This window comes from Balaenoptera ricei, chromosome 2 (genome assembly GCF_028023285.1).
Source record: "Balaenoptera ricei isolate mBalRic1 chromosome 2, mBalRic1.hap2, whole genome shotgun sequence".
Lineage (NCBI taxonomy): Eukaryota > Metazoa > Chordata > Mammalia > Artiodactyla > Balaenopteridae > Balaenoptera > Balaenoptera ricei.
In genome coordinates this window covers 81268000-81283430 of record NC_082640.1, presented here as the reverse complement: position 1 = coordinate 81283430, position 15431 = coordinate 81268000, and the positions used below count along the sequence as shown (strand labels likewise).

The 15431-nt window shown below is 36.2% G+C and overlaps 1 protein-coding gene across 2 annotated transcripts in view; it reads left to right on the top strand.

The window, feature by feature from the left end:
- Positions 1–15431, top strand: part of UNC13C (unc-13 homolog C) — a 596809-nt gene that overhangs the window by 486701 nt on the left and 94677 nt on the right. For both annotated transcript variants that reach the window (XM_059915534.1, XM_059915533.1), the window contains 2 exons: positions 4034–4111; positions 8980–9057. In XM_059915534.1, coding sequence (XP_059771517.1) covers positions 4034–4111; positions 8980–9057 — 156 coding nt within the window. The remainder of the gene's footprint in view (positions 1–4033; positions 4112–8979; positions 9058–15431) is intronic.

Sequence of the window (15431 nt, the reverse complement as noted above, 5' to 3'; positions counted from 1 at the left end):
CCTTCTGGGACTTAGACTGATTTAAACCATCCCCTGGAGAGAAGACACATTAATGACATCTGCCAGCACTTTAGAGGACACTTTAGCTAGCATTGTGAAATGGATCTTAAAGGGATGATTCACTTTTTTTTTAATGGATCTTAAAGTAAGATGATTCACTCTTACTACGTAAGACTGAATAAGATCTCAAACAAATGCTTCAAATTTCATAGCTGGTACATTTAGGAGCCGTGATGAGTGGTAAAATGGGCACATGAGCAGTGAAAATTCCTATGGCTGTATGGCTACTCTTGACAAGTATGGGTAGTTTAATTTAAAACCGAGAAATATGAAGTAATGGTATCTTCAGTACTACTTAAAAACAAATCAACAAATATTGACTTCTGGCTCCAAGTTGGCCGTACTATGGTGAATGAGACCCACATACTCTTTGTTCTCTGGGAACATAATCCTAATTTTTAAAAATAATAATTATAATTCATTGAGTACCACTATGTGCTAATCATTTTATATATATAAGATATATATACATATCTCACCTCTTAAGAGATAGATACAATTATTTTTCCTTATTTTTCAAATGACAAAACAAGCTCAGAAACTTTATATAATTCAAACAAGACTAGAAATGGTATGAATGGAATGCTTTCAACCACCAAGCTATACTACCTTCACATTCCAGTGTCATCAGAAATCAATTAGTAACTTGGAGAGCAGAATCTCACCATTTATTTTTACTCTTTAGACCAAACCTAGGCATCTGTAGGGGATTCTATCTTATGTTGGATGTGTTAAAATACAGCGTATAAAGCACTGAAGTAACATTACTAATGTCACTTAACAAATACTGCAGTCTTCTTGTCCTCTGTGTTGCTCTAATACTGTAAAGCTCCATGCATAAAATGTGACTGCAAAGATGGATTTGGACCAGGGTTCTTGTCTTCCTGATTGTAAGAGTAATACCCCTAGATGTACCGACCAGTAGTACTGACAGGATATTTAGCCTACTTCTACTAGTGTGGCATTAGCTTAAGGGAGACCATAATGGCTTTGTTTGAGTAATTGATGGCCATCCCAGCTCAATAGTACCAGAAGCTGCAGGTCAAATCAGAGCAGATTGAAGCTGGGAGATACTTTAGTCATCCTATCTGATTCTTTAAATACAGCAGAATCCCTTGCTTCACTGCCACAATCCTATTAGAATTTCATCTTATTTAATTGGGGGCTTTTTCAATGGTAGTTCCTTTGCTGTATTCTTAAAAGTATTATCTACATCTCATGACTATCTCTTCATAAAAACTGTATTTTACCATAGAACATGATGCAAACTTCCCCTACTAGGCTATCTGTTGCCTCTCTCTTTCTCTCTATACTGTCCCCACTGCTGAAGCCCAACAGTCCACCAAAAAGAAAATCATGACCTAAGTTCACACACTCAGAAATCCTACCTTCCAGGCCTTCCTAGGTACCCCTTCCATCAACTGTTTCTCTCTGAAGAGTTATCTCCACCCTGCTGTACATTAGGTAGGACAATGGTTCTCAAACTTCAGCTTGCACCACTACCACCTGGAGGCTTGTTAAAACATAAATTGCTGGGACCCAACCCCAGAATTGCTGCCTCAGTAGATCTGGGACTGGATCAGGGAATTTAGATTTCCGCCAAGTTCCCAGGTGATGGTTATGATACTGTTGGAGACATGCCTAAAGTAGACATGTCTTAACTAACTACAGATGACCCTTGAACAACATGGGTTTCAACTATGGGGGTCCACAGTTTTTAAATAGTGAATACTACAGTCCTACATGATTTGTGGTTGGTTGAATTCGGAGATATGAAAGAACTACAGATATGGAAGGCTGACTATAAGTTATAAGTAGATTTTCCACTGTGCGGAAGGTCAGTGCCCCTAACCCCTTGCTTGTTCAAGGTTCAACTGTACTCACTAGTATTAATTAAAGAACTAATATCTAGTAGTGATTTTACTTTGTTGAATAAATTAGAATGAAATCAAGGTTGCCCCTGAAATGTACATGAACACTTTCATTCAGGTGTACTTTGTATAACTCACAAAGAAATGGATGTTGTTATAGCCAGTGTACTCACAACTCTTATGGGCAGAAGGCCTTAAACTACATCCTACATGGCTGAGCCCTTTTCCTTCAATGCACCCTATCCTGACTTGCTAACCACTGGCATTTGTAGGCTAGTGGATGCGAGATCGTGGGATCAGTTTCCTCCCAGCAGGAATTCAAGGGACTAGGTTTTTCCTATGAAGTAGAGGCAAGAATTAGACCATGGGAAGACCTTAAGAATAATCAGAAATGGATGTCTGGATTCCCCTGCCCAAACTAAATCTTGAACAAGTGATAGTCTGAGTTACAACAAGCTCCTAAAGTCAGGCTTCTGTTGGTTTTTGTTCTTGCAATATAGTGAAATGATTCCTGCAGTTTACACTGTCATAAGAACCTGTAAATTGAGAGTAGTGTTCACATGTATGAGTAAATCAGCACTCATTAGGTAAGTCCCAAAGTAATTTTCAACATTACATCTAAAATAAGTTTTGAACAGGTGCATTTGGAAGATACTTTAGGCTGATCCACCACCTATTTTCCTAGATTTATTGGTCTGCTGCTTGATAAGATGTTATATTTTCCAAGGCCAGTCTTCCATTTAAATTGATGCATATTATCACTTTACCTTGTACTTCCACAAACTATGGATTTTCTGTTATCCCTAATTTCCAGTTTCAGGTTTTCGTTGTGATTTTTAAAGTCTATAAAACGAGTTCATAGTCACATTTGGTGAATTCAGCTTTGTAAATTAAACATCTCTCCTTTAGCTTAAGTCCTTGGACTGTCTCCCCAAGTTGATTTTGAGCCACAAAGAAACTTCAGACAAATAAGTTACACAAAAAAGAAAATCTTTTTTGTCTTTGCTTTTCTATGGAAAGAGATGGTCTGTATCTACTGCTCTTGTTGCGTTCTCTCTTCTAAGAAAATCATGTCCACATTGGACTTATGATAATTCAAGCTCTGTAAGTAACAGCAGTAGGGTGCAAACTCATCAATATCTCTTTAAGTAGTTGAAATAAAATGTAACAACGTTTGTTCATTTTCCCTTATTTTGCATAGTTAATGGAAGCAGAGGGCATCCTTAGGCTCAGAAAGAGTTATTAGATGGAGAAGGAAAATTTGGAATTAAGATGAAAAAGACAGAAAGAGGGGGAGGATTAGGCAATATTTTTAGCAAATATTGCACCAATAAATAACTTACTAATTAAAGGTAAATGTATTGAGATAGTGTGATGCAACAAAAGCTGAAGTTTAGGTCTTAAGAGGTGGTCTTTGTTATTAGTAAGGCTCCTTATCATAGAAAATTACTGAAAATATTCATTGCTAAGTGACATATATGGGAATGTTCTGACCCCCCTCTCATAATGAGTTATTTAAGAACATTGCAGAAAGTTGAAAAAATAACCACCACAAGGAATTTTATCATGGTAGGGGTGTGTGTGTGTGTGTGTGTGTGTGTGTGTGTTAGGGGTGGAGGGGGAGAGGATGGGAACTAGAAACCATGAGAGATGATGAAAGCATGAAGTGTTATTCATTCAGGAAAAGAAAAATCATTAGGGGGCATTAGGTAATAAGTATCCAAGCATAGAGGAGGTTACCACCAAACAGTATACCTTCTGAGTATTTAGATAAGTTAGAAATAAAGAATTTTGTGATTGAGCTGGTTGTATTAAAATGGAATGGATTCATGTGAAATATCTTCCAAATGTACTCAGAAATATTACAAATTGTCATCTAAATATAATAGTTTAATTGAGATCCTTCTTTTGGCAAGGGTGTAGATTTAATCACTACTTATGGCCTTTGTTCAGCTGAAAATGACATTTGAAAAGTTTTCCCAGTTAACATAACCTGGATTGTGTGTGTGTGTGTGTGTGTGTGTAGATAGATACATATATCTGTATATACATACATATAGGTCTCTACTTACCTGGATACATTTCACAATTTTTTTTCCTAGACCATCAATAAAGTTTTGCTTCAGTATGCTGCAATTGTATTGAGTGATTTCAGTTCATACTGTGATAAGGAAAATGTGGTAAGTAAAAATGTCTCTACTTTCAAGTATTCCTCAGTTGAGAACCACTTCTTCAAACTAATAAGTAAGCAAAGGAAGTTGTTTTCTTTCTGTTTTCATACAGGATGATAGGAAATAGGGATCTCAAGAAATTGTTCGAAAATTTCCTAGTAGTCCTGAACTGGTACAAAATAGAATTCAAAGGAAGGTTGAGAGCATCTCAATGCCAGCCAGCTTGTGGTTTTCCATGATGATAAGGAATAAGACTCATATAAAGAGCTGAAAACCCTCATCATTGTAAACACTGGAGCTGGGACCTAGGAGTTAAAAAGTGGTTTATTGTTAATACCAACTAGTGTAGTTTTGGCACCAATACCAAAATGAGTATAATTTAGCCTTTCAGTTTTCAAATAAATTGAAAAGGATGGTTAGTGTAAGGAGTGATGCTAATTTATACTCTGAATTATTAACTTAGCCTTTTATTTTTTGGATGATTGAGAAAACATTGATAAAATCGAAGCCAGTATTGCAGCTTAACAAAAGGAAGAAAGAGAAGTAAGATAAACTAATTTAGAATATAATCAGTGTTATTTTATGGTAGAGGGTAAAATCTTTCTATTCACCATATATAATTTTAGGAGAAATCTGTCGGTAACATTATAGGATTTTTTTTTTAAGCACTGAAAAAATATTTTAAAAGTCAGTACTAGATTTTTCAAGACAAAAATCAGGGTGTTTTTTTCTCCCTCAAAAAATCAGTTCCCACTATCAGGCAAGTCTTAAAGAGAATTCTTGCTGAAACCTCCTTGACCTCTTGCTGACAGCTCATTAAGATAAGTCAGTCCTAATGGTTCTTGAGGGTCCCAGAAGATGCTTCTTTTCCTTAAAGGAAAATGCTACCCAGAAATTTTACTGAAACTCCCAGTTATCTCAGCAGTGATTTCTAATTGCCATTGATTATAAATACTGTAATAGGCAAGATAGAATATTTATTTATTGAAAGCATATAGCTACAATTAAATTTATAATACATTTGAAAAGTATTATATTGAAAATCAAGACAGTGACAGATAATTTCAGAAAAGATTCTGATTTACTAGGACAACCAAACTGAAGATTTTGAAAGGTGGCTATGAATTATCAAGGCTAATTCCTGTCATTCAGAAAGGAAAAGTAGCCTTAAAAGGCCCCTGCAAACTTCTACTTTATGTTTTAACATTTATAGTATATTTTATTTTTTAAAGGAGAAAAATTATAAATCAGCATTTATTGTATTATTCTCTGTATTTTTCCTTTATATTTTATACTTTTCAAAATCAAATTTTAAAAAAGTCATTGAAATATTATAGCACAAGAACTTACTTTTCCTTTCTCAATGCTTTTCTTTCCTAATTACTGATGTCTTGACCAGTCTTAGACTCTCATTCAAATGCCAAGTATCATTTTAGCTTTTCCATGAAAGGATATCAGTTAGCTGCCTAGTTTAAGCTTTCAGCTGAGATAAATTGAAGAAGTGCTTTTGTACATTTGTGTGTGTACATATCACTGTTGTTACAGATTGCTTTAAATATCAAGAACATTGAAACATTATTGTTTTTTTATTTTCTCTGTATATATATGACAATATTCCTATTTCATCTGCAAATTGCACTAGAAACTTTTAAAGAGAGACATCTTCTAAGAGACGACCATAACACTTGCTTTCCCAAGGGTCAGAATTATAGATGACAGTTAAAATATCTGTGACAGAATTTTTTTTTTCTTCTGTGACATTTTAAATTTGGAATGGGTCACAAGTTTGTTTTTTGTTTTGTTTAAACAATTTTTTTTTTTTTTTTTTTGGCTGTGTTGGGTCTTCGTTTCTGTGCAAGGGCTTTCTCTAGTTGCGGCAAGCGGGGGCCACTCTTCATCGCGGTGCGCAGGCCTCTCACTATCGCGGCCTCTCTTGCTGCAGAGCACAGGCTCCAGATGCACAGGCTCAGTAGTTGTGGCTCACAGGCCTAGTTGCTCCGCGGCATGTGGGATCTTCCCAGACCAGGGCTCGAACCCGTGTCCCCTGCGTTGGCAGGCAGATTCTCAACCACTGCGCCACCAGGGAAGCCAGGTCACAAGTTTTCAATCCATTCTTCCACACTCCACATTATAGCAAAGCAACATTATCTAAATCAGAAATGCTTGATTTATTTTTTAAATCTTTTTCAACTCAAAAACATAATTTGGTGGAATCTAAAAAAATACAACAAACTAGTGAATATAACCAAAACGAAGCCAACTCACAGATATAGAAAACAAACTAGTGGTTATGAGTGGGGAGAGGGAAGGGAGAAGGGGCAATATAGGGGTAGGGAATTAAGAGTTACAAACTATTATGTATAAAATAAGCTACAGGATATATTGTACAACATGGGGAATGTAGCCAATATTTTATAATAACTATAATAGAGAATAACCTTTTAAAATTGGGAATCACTATACTGTACATCTGTAACTTATATTGTCCATCAACTATACTTTGGTAAAAAAAATATATTTGGGTCATGTAGAAATGGCCATAGGCTGAACAAATCTAACTTTTATATTCATTGTACTTTAGGTTCCTAACTTTGTTCCAGGTTTAGAGCAAATGCAATGCATTATGACATATTTAGGGGAAAAGCCAAAATATACAAAGATTAAAAATTAACTTCAAACATAGGTTATTTTTATCTAACTAAACTCATCAACAAATGATGCTTCTAAATTAGATTAATGTTCCCTTTACTGTGGGTATTTTTAGTTGTCTCTGCTTGTTTGTTTTTCATTTACTACTGAAGTCTTTAAAGTAAAAGCTGTTCCCCGATAAGGTTTAAGGTAGAGTTGTGTAATTCAATTCTCAGTACTGATTTGATAAATTGATTCAATAAAATTGAAATTTGAACATGTCAAGGTCAGGGGAAGCTTAATCAAAGAGGAAAGTCTCATATTTATTTTTATCTCCCTCTGGATAACTGCATCTCTTTTTTTATATGTAGCCTTACCTAGGTCAGTGGCAATCCATGCCAAGTGAGCCCAAGTGTCTTTGTTCCTTTGGCTTCTTAGTAGCTCTTTTCCATCGGAAATTATTATATTAAGAAGGCTTGGAGGTTGGTTTAATTTGTAAAGCTGGAACTAAAGTACTATTACATGTGTCGAAAGAGATAAGCTTGAATGCTAATATCAAATAATCGTAAATAAAAGAGACTACCCAGCTAACTTAGACCCATGAAAAGCAGGGTGATAACACCTTTACCCATGTAGTCTTCCTGCTTCTCATTGAGTCATGCTCTTCCTTAGTTCTTTTCCCTCTGCAATGAAAAAGAAAAAACCCCAATGGCCCTATACCCTCATGGAAAAAGCTCTGTTGGTTCAGTTTGTTGACATTGGGTCAAGATGCGGAAACCCTGAAAATCTGGTCATACATGCCACGGAAAGGATTGGGCCTGGATCCAGTGGTTCTCCATCACAGCTGGCAATCTGAATCATTTGTAGAACATTGTGGTTCAGCTTACTGAACAGAATCTATAGGAGATAAATCTCTGTGTTTAAAAAAAAGAAAATATTTAAGTGCCTGGAATTAAGAGAGTAGAAGTTCTAAATTGTTTTTGTAAATTGAAGTTAGGATGTGGTCACTTTAAGAGTCAAATAGAAAGTTTTTCAAAGGTCAGTAATGCGGTTAAAATAATAATAAAATCTTTCCACTGATGGGCACTCACACCTCTCTGATGTCCTGGAAGTCCTTTGCAGGCCTCTCTCTCTGATTCATTATTGGCTCATTTCCCAGCACCTTGGAAGGCATATCCATTTTCCTTTCTTTCACTCTTTTCTTCCCTTGATGTGCTGGCTTTTCAGAATCAGTATGTAGCAAATATTAAATTATTCCATAACTATTCTCAATTCCATTATAAATTAATTTCTACTATGCTGAGGACACATCTAGTCCTGTCAGAAAGCTTTACATCTTTATGTGATTGTTATATTTCTGCCTCCTTGGAAACAACTCAAGGAACATTTTTAAAGCATGTATTATGTGTAAGGCTCTGTGCAGTACTCTGTAAGAAAAAGCAGAAAAAGACACAGAGGCACATACAGTGCATTTAAGGTCAGCTGGCAAGACAGTCAAAAGCAACTCAAACGTGAAGTTAAATAAAACAAATGTCAAGTGAGTGACAAAAAAGATACAATCTGGGAAAACAAAGGCCCTAACCTGAATGATGGATATGACTGAAATAGGTGAAGAAGTTCAAGTGAAGGGCCTACATGCTCAGCCGAGCCACAGAGTCTGGAAAGCACAGGTGTTGGGGAGGTGGGAAGCAAGCCTCTTGGAGTTGAGAGTTCATCATAATACAGCAGAGGGAGAGGAGAAGAAAAGCATGGTTTGGAGCTGTATAACTAAGGGCCTTGAATACCAAGGGGTGGCCTTTATCGATAGCCAGAATTTATTAACATTTTTTGGGGTATTTTTTTTTTTTTTTTTTGCATTTCTGAAATTCAGATCGTGTTTTAGCTTTTGAAACAGTGAAATAATAGAATAGTTTAAACTAGTTTGTTTTTCTTAAAGTAAATCTTTAAAACACTAAACTGAATTTGGTTATTTTTGAAGTACAAAATGCCACAATGCTAAGAATAAAATAAACTCTAGTAATAGGTCTCCAACGGTTTATTGTCTAAGTATATTATTAAATTTCATTCCCCAAAGTGGTCATATTTTCTCTCTTCTATTGTTAACTGTTAAAAAGTATAATCTTAAAATAGCATAATTATTCTATTTGCCAAATAGAATTGAACTTAGGTGATAGTTGTATACTATCACACTGAAGGTAAACTCACTCAATAATTTAATGTATTTTTTGTTTTGTTTGCTTTATTTAAAGCCCTGTATATTGATGAACAATATTCAACAATTGCGGGTTCAGCTGGAAAAAATGTTTGAGTCCATGGGAGGAAAAGAGGTGGGTATGTTTTTATGCCTGCATTTGCCAAATATCTCAGAGATCATTAGCAGCGTATCTCTTTGCTATGGAGAGTGACATAATCAAGTTTTTACATGGCTTAGCTAAAGAACAGGAAATGCTAACAATCTAAAATACCATTAACAGCTAAGGTGATCATTACTCCGCAACAGAATACTTCAGTAAATACATCAGAAGTGTGAATAGGAGGAGGGAGATGGTCAATAGCCTTTTGTAATGTGTATATATAGTCATATATACACTATTACATATATTTTTGTATATGCTAATGATATGTAAAGTTTCACAGTTGCAGATGTCTTTTACCATACTGCACAATGTCGACTTGATATCAATTTTCTTCTGCAGTGTGCTTTGTGGCACTACTGGTTCTTGATGTATCGCTGGTTTATTTTTCACATCTCAAAAATCTGTCAAAACTGTGTTGTGTAGTGTCTGTAATGTGTTGTGTCCTTGTCTAACATCTCTGACCTGCAATTCATGAGCAGAAAAAGGAAAGAGAAAGATTCTTTTATGAGGTTTGTGATAGTAAGCGTCTTATGACTGTTTCCCCTCCAAACTCAAAGACGATTGCACTTCCTACTTGTTCTCATTTGCTTGTTTGGATCAGGAAGACTGTGAAATACTAACTGGGCACCTGCCTTGAGCTGCCGCAGTATTTCACAAACTGACATGCGCATCTGGGGAATTGAGGACTGGAGACAGTGCTGCAAGGGAAGGTCATGCAGCTGTCATTCTCCCACCGCCACCCCCTCCGTAAAACAATCCCAAGGGTGGCTAGGCTGAAGGGATATTTCTGTTTAAGGTTTTATTTACACTGTTCCTAATTATTGTGGTAAGTACGCAAGACGTATGTAAAGCTAGGTTCGATTTCAAAGCCAAGATCCCATTCATTTCTAAACTGAGAAGGCTGAAAACGCTTCTTTTAAGATGGGACCTCTTCACACATGATGGTTCTTTTAACCCAAGAGACATTTATACATTTTCCCCCCGATGTCGTTTTTATTATTCTCAAGTCTCAGTCTTTTGAAAAATGAACTTGCTATTTAGCATCCTACAAATGAGAAGCACCAGGATACATGGGTGAAGGTGCAAAACTTCAAAAATGAACTTTTCTGAACTGTGCTGCTGTTGCTGTCTCCGTCTAGTTTGTATGAAATAAGGCTTCATTCCCCAAACTGCATTAATGGGTTTTGCACAGTTTGAGGGCGTCGATCTCATTTTTAGAATTCTTTTGCTGAATTAGGTAAGCACAAGCAATTGGAGATCATAACTGGAGATTCCCTTTTTAATTTTAGTGATGTTTTATATTCAGACTTTAAGGCCACTTACTGTCTTGAAAAGTAGTGAAGAAATTACTGATTTCTTGTGGGAAATTCTATCTCCTTTTAGTGAACTTTAAAGACCACAAACCATTTGAAGATAGAGTTGTATTTGAAATGCCACATTTCCAGAAATGTCTCCTAATGCTACTACTATGTCATTATGATTTTGTGGTTGAACTCTAATGTGAGTGATATATCGCTGAGTTGAGTGTTAACTAAATTATGCCTGTATTTAAAGGAAACTGTGTGGGCCAAGCCACCTGCTAACCAAAAAAGCTATGGGGTGGTTTGTTCACCAACCAAAATTGACTGCTTGTTTCAGATAAAATTGCCAGTTTGAAATGTACAGGTTTTCTCATGATAAATTGAGCTGCAAACCTATGGCTACATCACAGAACTCTTCTTTACTGGAGAAAATGATGGAAGATGTGCTGAGCTGGATGCCTTCTCCCTTTATAACTCTTTCCATGCCAATTGCTAATTTAAACTCCTCATACATAATTTCAAGGGAAAATCAATTAAACAAATGAAACGAATGTCTAGCTTCTCAAGATGGAATTTGTTAGAGGGACAGCATTGACCCTAGCTCCTTTCTTTTCCTACATTTAAATATTTTTTTTCCTCCCCTCCCTCTCTTTACCCTCTTTTTATGTTCTCCTGTCTCCCTTTCTATGCTGTTTCTTTTCTCTTATTCTTTTCCATTTTCATCTTGTCTTTTGTAGCTAAGAAAAAGCTTTAGGCAGGCCCTGTCAGTACTACATAGGGATTGAAGAAATGTCAGGAAGGAGCTTGACTTAAACCCAAGTCTGAGTGTAACAGGCAGCCTCCCAAACAGAAATAATCTTTATTAATACAGAATGATGTTAGAGCTGCTGATTGCTACACTCAGCCTCCAGAATCTCAATATAATAGGCAAAGCCCATCCATTGTAGTTATCTATATGGCAGTATTTAAATGGGTTCCTTAACTTGGGCCTTTCATAAAGATGAAAAAGGATTTTACTGAGAAAGACAAATTCACTCGTTGATAGGAAAAGTATATACAGAACTTAGTATGAACATGTTCAGTGGTCTTTAATGATAATACAATGTGTTTGTACTATTACCAATTCCCAGTTGTTTCCTCACAGTGGAACTAGTTATAAAACCTTGACTGCTATTGCTAAGGAAAATTTTCTAAACTAGATTTGATCCTTCTTTTAGTAGTTTCTTACTAGTTTGTGCCCCGCCATCAGTGCTAGGATGTGCACTTCTTGCTACAGAAACCTAAAAAGCTAATGATTGCTTGTGCATATGCTCAAAATAGCTTTTTTTTTTTTTTGATCAATTAAAATTTATTCTTTACATCTTTTAGGAAACCTTACTGATTTTCCAAAATAGTAGTGATTTCTCCCTCTCTTTAACTCCTTTATCATTTTTTCTTTTTTTTGCCATGTGTCCATTAGATGGCCTCTAACAATATAACAATAATGTGGCTGGCCTCTCAGACCATCTGCAAAGTGCTGGCCGCTTGCAGGCCTGGTTGCATGATGCTGCAGCTCTCTGCTGCTTTGACCCAACCACTGTTGGGGCAGCTGCTCTTTCTCTGCAGGATCAATCTCTTTTCCCTCTGGAAACAGAAAAAGTGTTTAAAACCTTTTTTTATTCACTCTCTGTGTGGAGTCCAAGATGGAAACATTGCCTAATGCTGTGACAGCCTTGGGGGTGATGCCGTTGACAGTAGCTCCAAAAACAGCCACTTGAGTAGTCCCTGTTAAATGCACACACGGTAGCCTGTGGGCCCTGTAGGCACATTCTTTACCAATGCCCTATTTAGAAAAAAGAATCAAAAGAGAAAAGCAAACCACTATATTTCTTCTCCTATAGTCTCTTTCCAACACATTTCCCTGCGTACAAATTAAGAGCATGTTTTAGCTTAAGTCTCTGATTATTCTAGAAAATAAGAGTTAAAAAAAAGTCACAAACTATGAAGCAAAAGTAGCCTTTAGGAATGAGGTCCAGGGTCTGTTTTTTAAAGAGCATCCTGGTGATTTTTTATGTTCATACAGTTTTAGGAATCACTATAGTAAAACAGAAAAAATAACCAAACTGTGCTATGGACTGACTTGAGCTAGAAGTTAAATTATTTATACCACAGTTCCCAGATGGTATTACTTGTCCCTCTGTAACATAGTAACAGCAAAACAATCATCAGAATGCTAGGTAATAATTTTCATGTATTGGTTAATGATTGTTTTATCATCCTATAATAGCTCAAAAGTAAAACAGATATATTTTGGTTTATATCATTTTAATAGCTTGATTATTTCATGAGTATAACTCAGCACATATCAACTGTAAATAAATACTTAGTCTATATTCATTTTTTCATAAAAACATTGCTACAGTCTACAGAAGGGACTTTGTTGTAGTTGCTTGATCTGCAATCTAATTTTTACAAGTACATGAAAAAGAAAATCAGATAATCCAAAATGTACTTTCTTTTCAGAAAGTCATAAGATATTGGTTATGAACTTGCATTGTAGTGATTGATTTAGAAGAATTATGACTGTGCTGTGTAAGCAGAGGATGCACTGCTCCTTCACAATATTGGGATGGTAAAATCATCTTGAATGGTAGAATCTATAGTTATCCATAGGCCCGCTATTCTACTGACTGTGCTTCAAATTCTAGAGGTTAGCCATTATTAAGACATTTGGGGGAAATGGGAAGGGGGGATATTTTCTTAGCTAAAATTTCTCATTCTGCTGACCACAAAACAGACGAAGCAGGTATAATAGTAACGTTATTTTTATTGATATGTCCCAGAAGGATTGAATCTCTTGACTCATTGCACCTTGTAAACTTTCCTGAACAGGGTCGGGAATCAGGAACATAACCCTACCTATCCTAAAAATGTACATATTTTAATGAGCAACTTAATTATCTTTTGTTTCAGAGATGCATAGTATATTGCTTTTTATTTTTTAATGATGAATTTGATGTGTCAATTAGAAACTGAATCTGACTGCCCAAAAGTGCATGCATGTAGCTGATTGAAATTCACTGTAAAACTTACTAGCCATACAGGCTCGGTCTTCAGCTAAGCAACCTCTGACCAGAGAGGACAGAAATTAACTTCTGTCATATTTTACTTAGCAATACGCTTTCAACATTATAATTTCTGGGCTACAAGGGTTGAAGATCCCTGCTTTAAGGGTATTAATACTTCATGCCGGTAGTTTCTGAACTTTAGCAGGTATGAGAACCACCTGGAGAGCTGATTACGACACACATTGCTGAACTCCATCCTGGACTATTCAGCTCAGTAGGTCTGAGGTTGGGCCGCATGAGTTGCGTTTCTAACAAATTCCCATGTGGTACTGATGCTACTGGTCAGGAGATGATGTTGTGAGAATTATTGTTCTTTGCTTTTAGGATAGCAACCAGGTAATTGGGAAATGGCCCAGAATACCCCTTTGCCTTACCTGTGCTTGACTCCTAATCCACCTACTTAATGTGTTTTGAATCTTGAGAGCACATCGGATTTAATGTGTTTGAATGGACCTTGAGACAGCATGCAATAGACAGGGAAGCATTTGGATTAAAGAATATAATAATCCCAAAATATAGGTGGCTAATTTGCAGTCTTATACAAATATCCAGCATTTTTAAAACTCTGGAATTTTATACTTGCATTTTTATCTATAATCTTATTAAAAGAGGTGTAATAGTTGTAAAGAAGCTAAAAGCTTTATGTTCAGGTTTCTGATCTGTCTCAACTTTTCTCAATGTAAATAGAGATATAACTCACTAGTTAATACATTAATGAGAAGCCATCTGTGATTTCTATCTCTTTTTCAGAAATACAAAATGAATTACAAAATAAAATAATTAAAGTAGGTATTAGATGTCATTAGATAGTAGACTTTTAACTAGTCATAGTATGTCTTCCTTTTAGTTATAAAATATTTCCTAAAGCAATTTGCAAAATTCTTCCCATTTAATTGAAGTGTCTACTGGTGCCTACTTATATTTTCTATTGGGGGGCAGGTGTTGATACAGGGAATAGAAAAAAATTTTAATGAATGCTCTAGTCCTCAAGGAGCTAATAAGAAGGAGTAAGGAGGCCTTATAAAATAACAGTTAGAGCAGAGTTCCCTTTTGGGCCCTGTGAAAGAGATATTTAGAAGCCAAATGCTCCCTGTCCTGCCTGGACAACTTTACACACCTCTTGCCCTCGGTGCTGACTACCCCAAGAAAAACAGAGACTAGAGCTTGCTGCACATGAAGACAGAATTTACTCCTTCCTTAATTCATTCAACAAATTATTGATTTGCTGAGCACCTATGATGAGCTGTAAATTTTACTAGACACCAGAGTTACAATGATTACTAGCATGCAGACCCCACCCTCAAAGAACTTTGAATGTATGAGGGAAGTCAGAACAATTAAAGAGGTAAGGTTTGTTGTGACAATCCCCCCCATGACAATTTCTAAACTTCACAATACCTTTCAAATGAGAGTTGTAATTGTTATATCTTATCCCGCAATAATTCAAAGAATCAGCTCAAACCTCTAGCCTCTTATTGTGTAAATAAAGCCCAAAGGTGAGATGTATTTGGCTGAACTCAGTAAAAGTAAGCAGTTATTTCTAGTTTCATGGCAGCACATAACAAAGAGGACTGAATGCTTGAAATTTTAAGTGCTGGCCCTCTATTTTGGCAGCATGAAGATACTGCCTGATTTCTTTTTCCTCCTAACCATCTCTGCAACTAGAGTTAATAAGTTGGACTTAATCAAAAATTAAGGGAATAATGAGGACCAAAAGGGCAAATCGCATTGAGGCGATTTAATAAATATGATTAAGGATCTAGCACTACTACCACATAAAGTTCAGCTAACTGCTAAGATGGTGATATTAAGAAAAGGTGCTCCCTTGGAGGCTGAGAGGTTTCTGGGCGGCTGATGCATGTCAAAATGAAATTCAAACCCAGGGAGGTGCTGCTTGTTAACGTCATTCCCCAGAGCATTCCCCAGAGATCATAGG